Here is a 13,484-nt window from a genome sequence, read left to right as displayed (position 1 = left end):
AAATAAATTTGGATGTTAACTTATATTCTAATATTATATCTAAAAATTTCAGAGAAATTGAAGCACTGTAAAATCTATTATGAAAGCTTTTCAATCATACAATCAAATATGTTACTGGGCCTGAACAGTTACCTATTTCTTTCTCTCACTTGTATAAACATCATAAAGACATCTCACAAATGTCTTCCATAGTTTTATTAAGAAATACTCAAGTGGAGTAAAGAGTGTGAAAAAAAAACCTGTTCTCTTGATAAGTTCAAAATCTTTTTACATATTTGTTCAGGGGACATTACTCTGATATATGCCATATTCCAATGAAAACATGTGTATGCACTTACCATTATTCCAACCAATACTACTGACATTAACTACAGTATAACCAGTAGGTTCATAGAACTTGACAATGTCAAGGACTTCTTCAAGGTCGTCTAGGGCATCACCTGTCAGGGGTGTGGCATCTGTATATCCAGTTGTATTAAGCCAGCTGTTATAACTAAATCCTAAAATTTAAAGATTAAACCAATATATTTCATGTTAGCATCAGGAAAACAAGTCATCAATCATTTCTTTATCCTGATTTTTTAGATCCCTTTAAAAGAACTTGATTGTTTAGCCCTCCCCTTTTCTTCATGGAGAAAGCGATAAAAAAATTATATATTTTTGTTATTGATTCTTTACTTCTTTCTAAATCTTTAGAGTAAGTTATGACAAAACTGGTTAGAGTATTTAAAAATCAGTAACTTGGTTTTTTTAAACTTGCACTTTAGAAAAAACTGGACTGTCTTGTATTGCATGCAAATAAATAGAGACAATGGGTAATTGTCAATCAGACAGAAACCATCAAACACTTAAACAGAAATATTTAAGACATTTATAGGTCAGCATATAGCTTTTGATCCATAACACAGTAACTGGCTAGTGTTTTCAAATCAAAAAGTCTTGAAAAACAAAATTTCCTGTTCAACATGCAATATTAATTTCTTTCATTGCAATCCTGCTGCTTGTTAAAAAACCCAACTTAAGATGAAATTCTGTTTTGAGCTAAACAAAAATGTTCATGACTTATGAGTACTTTTACATTCAAGAGTTTCTTATGTACTACTACTAGAAGGTGTTAAACAACCTTGAATACCCATGATGTGAAAAGAATTGCTTTCTCTATAGTTACCTGAATGAGCAAAATCTGTCTGTGTATCACATGTATGTTTAGGTAACAATGTATTCTGGAAAACTTGTGACACAAACTGACAATCTTGTCCGCTGCTCCAACAGATACTGACCGTCATGTTGACCACATACATTCCACTGCTCACCAGATCGTCCACAGAGAAACTATAAATACAAAATGTTTTAATAAGTTACAGCAATATATATTCAACATTGATTTAAGTTTTTTTTGTGGGAAGAATTGTACTAAGAAATATCAGAAAAATAAAGAAAAATGTGTCTGAGGACACTAACGCCCCCGATCAAGCTTTGCAACTTTTCAAGTTAAATAGAGCATTACTCTAGAACAGTAAATGACCCACTGCCAAAATTTGAATTCTGTCTGCAAGTTTTATTTCTTAGCATGGTATTTCAGTTTCATAACATTGAATGAGGCAAACTTGAGTAAGAGTGCGGAAATGAAAAATGAGAAGATCAGATGGAAAGACAGAGGTCATGGAAAACACATAATGTCCCTGTTGCTTAAGATGGAGGCATAATTACAGGTTAAATCAGATAAATATTTAAACTAAAAACAAAAATCAAAGTCTGAAGGACCTTTACATTTGAAAAATGTTTTCTCATTTTTCAGTAAAATGTGCACCTGCATTTCTGATCATGATTAAATTTCATGTTGATAGTTTTTAAGACCAAGCAGATATTTTATAAAGTTAACATTATCAAGATCCATGAAAATAAGGTCAAAGTATTAATTCAAACCCTTTCAATAATAATAAGTGAGAAATTCACTTGATAAAAACTGTACTGCAATCGCTAAACCATGAAAATTGTATTACAGAACAAAACTCACGTGCCAAAACTTCATATCATTTGTAGACAAAATGCGCATCTGGTGTATTAAATTATAAGCCTGGTACCTTTGATAGCTATTTACAAACCATAAAGATTTTCTACGTTCTCTAATATAAAGTTTATACAAAAAGTAAACATTGTTATGTAGGATTCCTATGTCTTGCAGTAGGCAACTTTCATCTCAGTCAAGACAAGAATCGATAGTAAATGTCTATTTTCTTATGTATTCTAATCAAAATATCAAAGAGGCTGTTTGTAAGATTTCTAACCATGTAACAGCTAATCTATAATTCTTTAATAGACTTTTGAGTAATATTCTGAAAAATCAAATGTAATGAAAAGGGTGTTTCATAAACAGACAGATCCAGGAAGTTTTTCTCACGAGAACACTAATTTTAAGAAAACCTTAACTCCTTGAGGCGTTTTCCTGAGTTTGAATAACAAAATACTTCACTTCCATCATCTTATAAAATATGTTTCCTTAAAATCCCCTCCCTTCATAAAAAATAAAAGTTTTAAAAGTACTGGGAGTTTCCAATAAGCAAAATGTGATACTTAAAGAGGAAACACTATTGCAAAATGGTTTAAAATATTACTATCTAACTTACTTAATTCAGTAATTTTCTCATATTTGTTTTAACTAAGCTTGAACAAGGATGGATTTTATTCTTAAGCTATGTCTAATGTTTGTTTTACTGCAAGTTGTACCATCAAAATCTATTCGAAATAACACAGATACTGATAGCAAAATGGACTTGATGGAAAATTCATTGGAAAACATGGAGCAGAGGATTTTAAATCTGACCAATCAAGTTACAAAGTTATCTAAAAGTAAGTTTTTCTTTTTCAATGTATCTTTTGTTTTTATCCCTGTCTCATTGAAATATTATACCAAAAAATTCAGCTTTGTCGTATTTCTTCACAAATACATGCATGAGAATGAAAAAACATGTATAGTGTGTTCTGCAAGTCATCAATTTATTTTCCACAGGTTTTGTCACATATGGCAGAGATATATTTTCCTGTAATGATTGTCTAACCTAAATAAATTTTGTGACATACTCTGAGAAAAGTTGAAAAAACATGCTGTAACTAGAGAAAGCTGGAATTGATTGCTATTTACTAGATTTACCTAAGTTTCCAAGAGTTTATTAAAAAAATAATTTTGTTACAATGCTTGAAAGTTTAATTTTGTTATCTTGTTCTTTAATTTGGATAATTTGTTTTTCCAATTGTAGTTTTATGTTCTTTCTTATTTGCAAACACATTTAATGTTGGAATAATGATGGGTAGTGCTTTAGTTTATGTATTTATTTCCTTATTTTTTAACTCCATAAATTTCACTGTTAATATTACTGTGCTTATCCAATAACCTTTGCGGTAGTATATTACCTATTGCCTGACCAGTTTAAAAAATTGTCAATACAATTTGTCCATTTAAATTGTACAATAGGTATTGTGAGAGCTATTATCAACAGGTGGTCATTCTTATTCATATTTCGCCTTCGGTCTCAAGTAATAAATTAGCTTAACTTCTCTATGAGGCAGTGGGATTTCCAGTGACACTAGAACAATAGAAAAGTCACTCTTCTTATGAAAGAGATAGAAAAGGTCTAAGAACAGGAGAGACAATTTACGCATAAAACCCGATATGCATAGGGATGAATATCTCTTAAAACACAAAACCATTATATAACTTTTATACAACCACTATAAATAAAGTATATGTTAAAGCTAAATGTGTTAATATATGATTTTTTAATTGCCAAACATGCTGTTAATTGAACAACCTATTGTTCAACATAGGGGTGTGTAAAAAACTGCCAGATTTGACTGCATATTTTTCTTTTTTTTTGAAAAAAATATATATCAAACCTTAATAATGTAGCTTTCTGGGTATCCAATTTTTAACGTGTTCCGAAATGTAGTTTCGTCACAAGAATTTTTCAAAGTTGTGTCATTTTGTCTATATGAATGTCGGTACATTCGTATGATCGAGCACACCGACAAGTATATCGTTGGGACAACTCGATATAATGTAATCAATATACGTGAAAGATTACCTAATGTGAAGTTTATCAAAATCATCATAACATAATTGATCAACACATTATGTTTGAACAACATGAGTCCTACAATATAAGATTTAAAGGTGCATATCATTTACATTCAACGTTTTTATTGGATTTTTTTTTACTACAATGTAACCTCGAGGTTCAACGTTGATAGTAAAAAAAAATCCCAGAAATTTTTTGAATGATATTGTAAATGATATGAACCTTCGAATTCTTATAACATCGGAATAGAAAATATGTGATCCGAATTAACCATGAACGTGTGCTACAGAAGATTATGAACTTTTATGAGGTTTTTCTTAAACAATATTATGATCCCAAATTTGATGAATTTTGTTGGCAATACTTTAATATACACACTACATATAGCAAAGTATATATTAAATCTCAATGTATTATAATTAGGAAAAATGTTTGACTCGGTAAAAAAAAATCTTCCCCCTCCCCCCGTATTGCATGTAATGGTTTAAACCTAAAGGATTCGCACTAACTGCCTAAAAGGGGTCCGCTCCAGTCTTGAATCAGTGATTTTGTTTATCATAAACAAAATATTGTCTCACACTGAAAGGGTCAGCCGGGCAACATGCACAGCCCGGATTGTCAAAACAACTAAGATTTACAAAAACGATTACAAACAAAAACCATCAGTTGCCGGGACAATCTTACTGGAATCTGATTATCTCTACTGATAAATAATGCAACACTAATGACACATTTAAGTTTTGGAATGATTTTATTCACAAAGAATGTTTCTCATTGGTATACATTTCTATGCTTTTGTCTTTTCAGAGTTTATATTGGAAATTAAAAATTGCTGCATGAAAGACACTACATGTAGCTCCACATTCCTATGCATATGATTTTATATGTACGAGAATCATTCCATAAAATATCCGTTTGATATCCTTTCAATGCATGACACTGTCTAGTGGTTTTTCTGCCACAATTACAAGGAAAACCTGGCTAAACTTGTGCTAAATCAAACACTTGAATCTTACATCGCTATTGATGTTAAGCAATTATTTAAAGGGCCATCCGGAACTGTTGGGTTTTATGACAGTCTTCCTTCCATACACACCATCGCTGCAAAATAATTTGAACATTCAATTAGATGATTATAATATTATTTGGCAATCCAAATAGAACCTGAAAACATCAGACCACAATAAACAGAGACCCCAAAAAAAGCCAATTTTACTTTACAATGAAATTGAAAAAGTAGTTAGTTACATGTCAAATCATCTTTTGGCTGTCGACAAAAAATAAATAAAATCTAAATTTCGTAGCATTTTACCCCCCCCCCCCTTTTTTTAACTGAATTTGTTCAAGGTATGTTGGTTTTACCCCTTTTCAGATTTCAGTATGTCATGTTGTATATCTTTTATAAATTAGATGAATTTCTAGCAAGTTTCTACGATATTCTTTATCATTTGACAAAATACTATGCATCTGAATTAAATTGTTTACTATTTGAAAAAGCGCGCCTTCTTTTACTTTAATTTACTTCCCTTTATGTCACATAGCAACAAATATTAAAAACTGCCACATTTGACTGCATATCAATTTTTTTTCCCCAAAAAAATATATGTCAAGCAGCATAATTAACTTTACAAATTGGGAGAAAATCAAGATGTTCCGACTATAGGTTAGTATTAAAAAAAAATAATGAAAGGTTGGCATGATTCCATGTTTGAACCCTGACGACACTTAAAATCGAAAATTCACTTATTTACCTATCATATGAAGATACGATGATGTGATAAACTTAACAATTAATAATTTACCTGGTGCATTATCATATTCACATTACGTTGACACGTCTCAGTTCGTCTGTGTTAGCTCATTTCAAGCTCGTAAACAATGTACACCATTTTCCGCTGTTCTTTACCGATTACCTCTAGTCAGAAGAGCCCACTGTTTACAGGGGCGATAATATTTTGTCACCGGTTCACGCACTGGAGGGGTGAAGCTTACATGTAATATCTCTGTTTAAAGAAACAAACTATAACCATCAGACCATAGCTGGCCAGTGACCTTGACCCTAGTATATAAGCACCTGTTCCATAATAACTTGTCATTATTTTTCTAGAGGGTGTGAAGTGAACACTTCACTTGAATTCTTTTTAGTTATTTTATTTTTATCTAAGATTTAGGGGAAAGTTACTAAAGTTACATTTAACTTGTCTACGATGTACGACAAGTTCTAATGTTATTCTGTTAATTAGAAATAATAATTCCTCAATTGTCTACGATGTATGACAAGTGTTGATGGAAATGAATTTAAAAATTTCTTGTCTACGATGTATGACAAGTGTCGATGGAAATTAATTAAAAATTTTATTGTCTACGTTGTATGACAATTTTATATATTCATTAAGTTTTTGCCTTAGTACGATGTACAGCACATTTGTTATTTAATTCATACTCCTGTTTGTTAAACAGGTAGATATTTAAAAGTATTTCTATTCACCTGAAGGTCGTGAGTACTCTTCAGAATTTACACGTGTTTTACCTGCACAGGTACACATTATTTTATTACAATGGCTGAATTTGATTATGCAAATGTATTGCTTTTGCAAGATGTATAGAATTATGTTTACACTTACAAGGGTGATGGCTATGATTTTCATCACCTCTGAGTTGTTTTAGAAATTAAAGATGATAAATTTAATAGGAAAACAAGAGGTATTTTGAATAAATCCTCTTCTTAAACAGATATAAAACCTAGTAGTTTTATAAAAAATAATGGCATTGCAATTGGAAATAATTGACAAAGCAACAGAACGAGTCAAAGGTAAGTTTTTAAAATCTAGTGCTACTTGTATAGCTTCAAAATCTCCTTGATTTGTGAATTTTTCTCAAGATAGTGCTGTTGAGATTTAAGAAAGGCATGTATACATATTGATGCATTGACTCATTATTATTAATGTAGTAAAGAACATGTATGAATCATGAGGTTTGAGATAGTTTCTCTGCCTTCAACTCAAGCAGAGTTTGTAGAGAAACCTGCTGCTTTATTCGAATTTTGCCATTAGAGGCTTACTTTAATGAAGATTTAGTTCTAATTTTAATCTGAACTACTGTAATGATACTGTTCGTGTACCTCCTTTTGGAGTTTGTGCCATGGCTGATGATAGTCCAGCCGGAACTGAATTTTGATACATCTTTTGATCCTGCATTAAGGTTTTCAGAAGCCTTTAAGGCTTCTCTTAGTGAGATTAATGGTCCATTATCTCATCCTGTTTGTTGAACAGTTTAATCATGATTTTGCTTGGAAAATCCCAAAATTGTTTAAAAAGGCAGAAAACTGTGTCTAAGTTTTCTTCTGGACTTTCTGTGACTGTTAATTATACTACCATGTCAGTAAATATCAAATGAGGAAAATATCAAGTTCATAGAGGAGTAATACTATCACCCTGAGAACTGTGAGAATCCTAGTGTGTCTAGGATAAATAACAAGATTGAAATGGCACTGCCTAGACAGGCCCACTTTGTGGTTTCAAAGATGCAGGAAACCCAGAGATACTTTATTAAGGGGTTGATCATCACCCCTATTGTTGAGGATATTATTGTAAAATTCTATTTGTTTGTTTGACCTTGGGTTTCTATTTAAACGCATAGGAGATGCTCAGAAATATCTAGATGTTAAAACTTATTTGTAATTCTGATGTGATAGTTGATTTATCACGTTTTTAGTTATGATTGCATGAAGCAAATTTGGTGATTATACAAAGATTCTAAAGCAAATTCTAGATTCCTTGGAAGAGGTTCCAGGTCTAGCAATTATTTTACTCCCAGCTGTTATGGGAAAGGCAATATCAGTCTTTTAACTGCGGAGGCTCTGTTGGTCAACAGGGCGTATACTAGTAGGCAATTCCCTTCATTGAGAGGGAGAGGTTTCCCAAAAGGGAACAGAGAATCTCAAAGAGGTCACATTTCTCAACCAGTTGCTATATACAGTTGATAACTTAAATATTATGATTTGGAAAATGTTACTAATGATCTATTGATATTAGATTTAATAAGAAATGGTTATAAAATTATTTTTAATGATGTACCACATATTTGAATAAAATACATTTCACCTTTCATAAGGATGAAATAATTTCAGAAGTCCAAAAAATTTATAGCTTAAGGGAGCTATTTAAGAGGTTAATCAATCATTGGAAAATCAGTTTATTTCCTATATTTTCTTAGTTCCTAAGAAAGATGGGTCTTCAAGGCCTGTTACCTATTTGAAAAATTCAAACAAACTTAGCTTGTGGCTAATCAGCATTTGGAGCAGGACCATTTATCTTTTATTTAGATGTAATTCTTAGGGATGATTATCTATATATATATATATAGAGAGAGCTAACATCTATAGATCTCACAGATGTATATTTAAGTATCATTTATGATTATATCACAATTTCCTGATTCATGTGGAAAGGACATTGATATGATATTTATGTTCTTTGTTTTGGATTGGCTTCTGCATCAAGAGTTTTTACTAAGGTTTTAAAACCTGTCTATGTATTTTTATGAAATAATGTCACTTGAAGTATATACATGCTATAGTCATGATAGTTTATACATTGGTGATTCTTTTATTATGGATCAGAATTTAGATGGTTGTATTGTGAATACAGAAGAAGTGGTGCAAATGCTTGATAAGCTGTGCTTCGGAATAAATTTTGAGAAGTTGGTACTCATTCCTTGGAAGCACATTGTTTTCCTTTGTCTCATTATTGATACTGAGCTATTTAAGTTTTTTCTGACAGATGAGAAATGGTAAAATTATCTCCCTTGGGAAATTCTTCTTAAATAGAATTGTGTAACTGTATTATAGATGATTTACATCATATATTAGTCTTGTGGCACATGCTTTTAATGCAGTATCTGTGGGAATGTTGCAGAAACATGGCGAGAAATAATGTTGAAACACTGTATAGTTCTTACAGTGTTTATTATCATCAATCTGTAGGTGAAATTTTTAACAATTTAAATCAGAAATTAAGAATTGATTTTTAGACCCATCCAAATAAGTTTTTGGATTGGACCAGATGCCTCATTAGAAGGATTTGGGATCCAAATTTGAAGAAAATTTTTCTGTTGGTAGATGGAGCTTCTTTAAGAACATGCGCTCATTTCATATAGATTTCTTAGAATTGTTGGCTATATTTTTCTTTTGGAGAGAAATTTTTAGTCACAGAGAGTTATACAATCAGAAAATACAATTTCAGTAGCATTTATTATGCAATAGGAGGTATAACCTCTTTGTCACTTTTAAAACATGCTTACTACAAATATTTCATTATTTGGGCTTGGTGTTCAAGAAAGAACATTTTTATCACAGCTCTTTATATTCCTGGTAAGAAAATTTTGATGCTTATCATATGTCTAAAAAATTTACAGATTCAACAGGATGGCAATTGAAAGAAGATATATTTGTTTTGTTGTTATCACGTTTTCATTTTCAAATCTGTAGATAATTGATTCGTTGTCTTTTGACCAACAAGCTACGTTCAGAGATGTTTGTACTTTTCATGGTCAGATTTAAGACCTTATATTTTCCCATCTTTTTCATTGTTGGGGATAACTATAAAGAAAATTATTAGTGATAAAGTTCAGAAGGCTCTTTTGATTATTCCTTTTGGTCTGCTCAGAGTTGGTTTTCTTTGCTAAGACCAATTTTAATTTATTTGACAGTTAAAAGTTCTGCTAAACATAAAAGTTAGTAACAATGTTACATACTGAAGAATGCCTTTCCGTCAGGAAGAGATTTGATTTAACTGTGTATTGTAAAAATTATAAGTGAACCAACACCTGAAGGGTTGATTGTGCGGTAGGGTAAAAACGTGTGTATTATATTCAGAAATCACTTTTAATAATATAAACAGGAGATTTCAGAATCATTTGTAAAATATATTTACACTTCATCTTGGAGATCATGCATCTATGATCAAGCATTATCAATATTTTTTGAGAAATTTCATTATTTGGTGTGTTCAAAGAGAACCAATTCCTTATCACCATCTAAAAAGGATGTTATTGATTATTGAATTTTTTTGTAAAACACAAGCTTTTCATATTCAGCATGTTTAATGTGAATTTTACTTGTTTTATATTTTGAAACAGACTTGATCCTTTAAGAAGTAGATGTTACTAAATCTGTTTGTTTACTACATGCATATGTGAAAGGTTGCTTAAGCCTGAATCTGCAATTGAAGAGTTAGATACTCTTTCACTGTGGAGATGAATTTAGTGCTATCTTTTTAAGTTCTTTATATTCATTAGAGGATTTAACATTGAAGACTGTCTTTTATACTTGCGTCTTTGTTTGCCTTGACTACAACTGCCAAAGTACAATTTTTATCAGCTGTAGATTTACATTCTATGTCTTTCATTCAGAGACATGGCACTTTATTTTTTCATATACATGAGTTTTTGAAAAATACTAGATCTGTTAGTTAGTCTACCTAATGAGGTGATCAAGGGTTTTGATAAACCAAAACTTTGTGTTGTTAAGACAATGATTTATCATGTTTTGTGTACAAAATATGTGAGAGAATTCATCTAAGTCTTTTCGTAAAGTTTAGATAGTTAGAGAGAGTTCTAATTTTAGCCGAGGTTTTAAGGTTTACTCATTTAGAGGAACCTCTTCATAAGTGCATTTAGCTTCAGGATGTTCTATTAAAGACATTATGGCAACAGCTTAGTCTGGACGTATGGTAAAACTTTTTATAAGTTCTATAAAAGGGAAAGTGAATAATATCAGTACTGAAACACTTTTCTTCAGTTGTAGTTACTGGATGATCTTGTGATTTCTATGCTTTATTAAATGTTGGCATTTATAAAAATTGTTTTTAGTTTGTGTCTACACTTTAAACAAGCTAATTTATTACTTGAGACCGAAGGCGAAATATGAATAAGAATGTTCCTTCATCCAAGCATATCTTGGATGTGCAGGATGAAGGTCATTCTTAGAATATGAGCCTGAGGCTCGAAAGTAATTAATTCCCACCCTAGGGATTATCAGTCAGACCCACCCTTTTTCCAATGGGTTTTATATTTGGTCGACACAAACTTGCTTTAAATTATGACAAGTTATTATGGAACAGGTGCTTATATACTAGGGTCAAGGTCACTGGCCAGCTATGGTCTGATGGTTATAGTTTGTTTCTTTAAACAGAGATATTACATGTAAGCTTCACCCCTCATAGAGAAGTTAAGCTAATTTATTACTTTCGAGCCTCAGGCTCATATTCTAAGAATGACCTTCATCCTGCACATCCAAGATATGCTTGGATGAAGGAACATTTAACTACCTGTAGATTTACCTGACATTTTACATTTAATACACTATTTGTTCTTTCTAATAAAGATATTTATTGTAAATTTATTTATTTTGCTTACAATCACAAATAAATCATTGCTGGTAAATCCCACTTTCATAATGAAGAATAAAGCACTGAAATTTCTATTCACTAAGCCATTTGTACATTTTGATATATTGAAAATAATTTTTTAACAGTAATTCCAATTGAAGTAGATCCTGAATATTAAATGAAACTTAGTATCACTACTATTCCATTTCAGGAATCGTAATATAACATGAAAATATATCCCATTAGAAAACACCAAGTCACACATAATTCATCTTGTAGAATTATTCACAATTAGATGGGCTATCCAAAAAAATTCATTTCACAAACACTTTAATTCCATACCAGGCAGGAATCAGAAACTTAAAATACATCCCACATTAAAAACACCATGAAGCAAACATTCTACTTTTTTTATAAACTAAATTCACTGATTGATATTTCCATCTTGACTTTTTAGAGACACAGAAAGAAATGGCTTAAAAAGTCCCATATCTAAATAGAATAGTCTATTCAGGACATTGGTCATGATACATGAGGAAAGCAAGCTACCTATCAGTCATTTAAATTTTACCTTTAAGGAATAGTGAAGATTTTTTACTGGGTAGTTAAATGACCACCTGTTGATGAGTTCTCGCAATACATTTTGTACCATTTAAATGGACAAATTGTGTTGACAATTTTTTATACTGGTCAGGCAATAGGTATTTAAATACCACAAAGGTGATTGTATAATGACAGTAATAATGTGGTTTGGCTATTTCCAGGAAAGAAGGATGAACATGTAATGTTCTATGCGACTTTGGCATCTGATACTGTGCTGAACATAAATTCAATTGTGAGATTCAATGAGATTCAGTATGATGAAGGAGCAGACTTCAACTCAGGAACTGGTGTGTTTGTATCATCTGTATCTGGTGTCTACATGTTTGCTTGGACCATACGCACATACAATGGGAAAACTATTGATACAGAACTGAAGGTTGATAATGTTGTGAAAGCTAGACAAATCCTACAAGGAATACATTCTACAAGAATTCAAACTTCTCAGTTTGTTATTTGCCAAGTTAATGAAGGTGATCATGTTTGGATTGAAACAGGACAAGGTGTCACCAGTGAAAATTTCTTCAATGAATATCATGGCAGTAAAAGTTCATTTATGGGCATTTTGATTCACAGACTTTAACCTAATGACATAACTTCAAACAATGTTATTGCTATCTTTCAATTGAGGATGGTTTCTAATTGTAAAAATAAAGCATAAAATATATTATATACTAGTTTAATTACAATAAAATTAGTATTACATGTAGTAAAAAGAATATTAACATTGACAATAAGAGACGAAAAAATACTTATCTCATTTAGAACATTCGATTTTGAGCCAAAAAATATTAGTTTTTACATGTAATTAATAACCAGAAAGTAATAAGCCAACTAAATTAAATAAGTAAAATTTCATCCGTTTTTGAAAAAATGGGACAGGTGGGAGTATTTTATTTTTCTATTTTTATTTCATACGAAACCCTGTTTGTGAGGTGTTCTTCATACATGCAGGTGTAATAATAATTAAGCTGATATCACGTATAAAAATGTATAAGGAATCCTACATAATTTTTCAAATTCTTAAATAAATGTTTCTGATTGGCAACCACTGTTCTACATGTATTAGATTTCTGCTTTACAACCTTTTTTCAGTAAATAGCAAAAACGTGGTGAAATGTTCCATTCGGTTAGACAACATACAACACATTTATTTTGATTTCTAATCAATGGTTTTGTAATGCCCATAAAATGAAGAAATTCATAGGTATGCGACACAAGTATAATGAGAACAGAGTAAAACGAAAAACTCAAACAGTAATAATAATAATAGGATTGGTGCTTTTAATATTCTTGTACAAGATACAAATATAATTACAATGAAAAACAAGAACTTAACCATAAAGAAGTTGTTTAATGACTCTATTGAGGGAATAAGGAGAGAGGTTAATTGCTGTTTGTCAACAAAAAACAACAGTCA

The 13,484-nt window shown here is 31.1% G+C and overlaps 2 protein-coding genes and 1 long non-coding RNA gene across 3 annotated transcripts in view; 1 reads left to right on the top strand and 2 right to left on the bottom strand.

Moving 5' to 3' along the window:
• The window catches only part of LOC143057544 (uncharacterized), a 194,004-nt gene that overhangs the window by 24,754 nt on the left and 155,766 nt on the right, over window positions 1-13,484 (bottom strand). Inside the window, exons 112-113 of the mRNA XM_076230855.1 lie at window positions 1,169-1,332; window positions 339-500 (exon numbers count right to left, since the gene is read on the bottom strand). Coding sequence (XP_076086970.1) covers window positions 339-500; window positions 1,169-1,332 — 326 coding nt within the window. The remainder of the gene's footprint in view (window positions 1-338; window positions 501-1,168; window positions 1,333-13,484) is intronic.
• On the top strand, window positions 2,666-12,735 carry LOC143057002 (complement C1q and tumor necrosis factor-related protein 9-like). The gene is made up of 2 exons (XM_076230227.1): window positions 2,666-2,850; window positions 12,229-12,735. Exons 1-2 carry the CDS (start codon window positions 2,676-2,678, stop codon window positions 12,645-12,647), a joined length of 594 nt encoding a protein of 197 aa, XP_076086342.1. The 5' UTR covers window positions 2,666-2,675; the 3' UTR covers window positions 12,648-12,735.
• LOC143057004 (uncharacterized) lies at window positions 4,809-6,054 on the bottom strand. The gene is made up of 2 exons (XR_012972592.1): window positions 5,879-6,054; window positions 4,809-5,177 (listed from the first exon to the last, which is right to left on the bottom strand). It is a non-coding gene; the product is annotated as an uncharacterized LOC143057004 (long non-coding RNA).

This window comes from Mytilus galloprovincialis, chromosome 13 (assembly GCF_965363235.1).
Source record: "Mytilus galloprovincialis chromosome 13, xbMytGall1.hap1.1, whole genome shotgun sequence".
In the NCBI taxonomy this organism is placed as follows: domain Eukaryota; kingdom Metazoa; phylum Mollusca; class Bivalvia; order Mytilida; family Mytilidae; genus Mytilus; species Mytilus galloprovincialis.
Note: the sequence above shows the minus strand (reverse complement) of the source record. Positions and strands in the feature narration are given on the sequence as shown.

Excerpts from the sequence above, each read along its gene's own strand:
- LOC143057002 (XM_076230227.1), top strand. The coding sequence starts at position 2,676 with ATGGATTTTATTCTTAAGCTATGTCTAATGTTTGTTTTACTGCAAGTT. Across the intron at positions 2,851-12,228 it reads AGTTACAAAGTTATCTAAAA|GAAAGAAGGATGAACATGTA; the intron begins GTAAGTTTTTCT and ends GGCTATTTCCAG.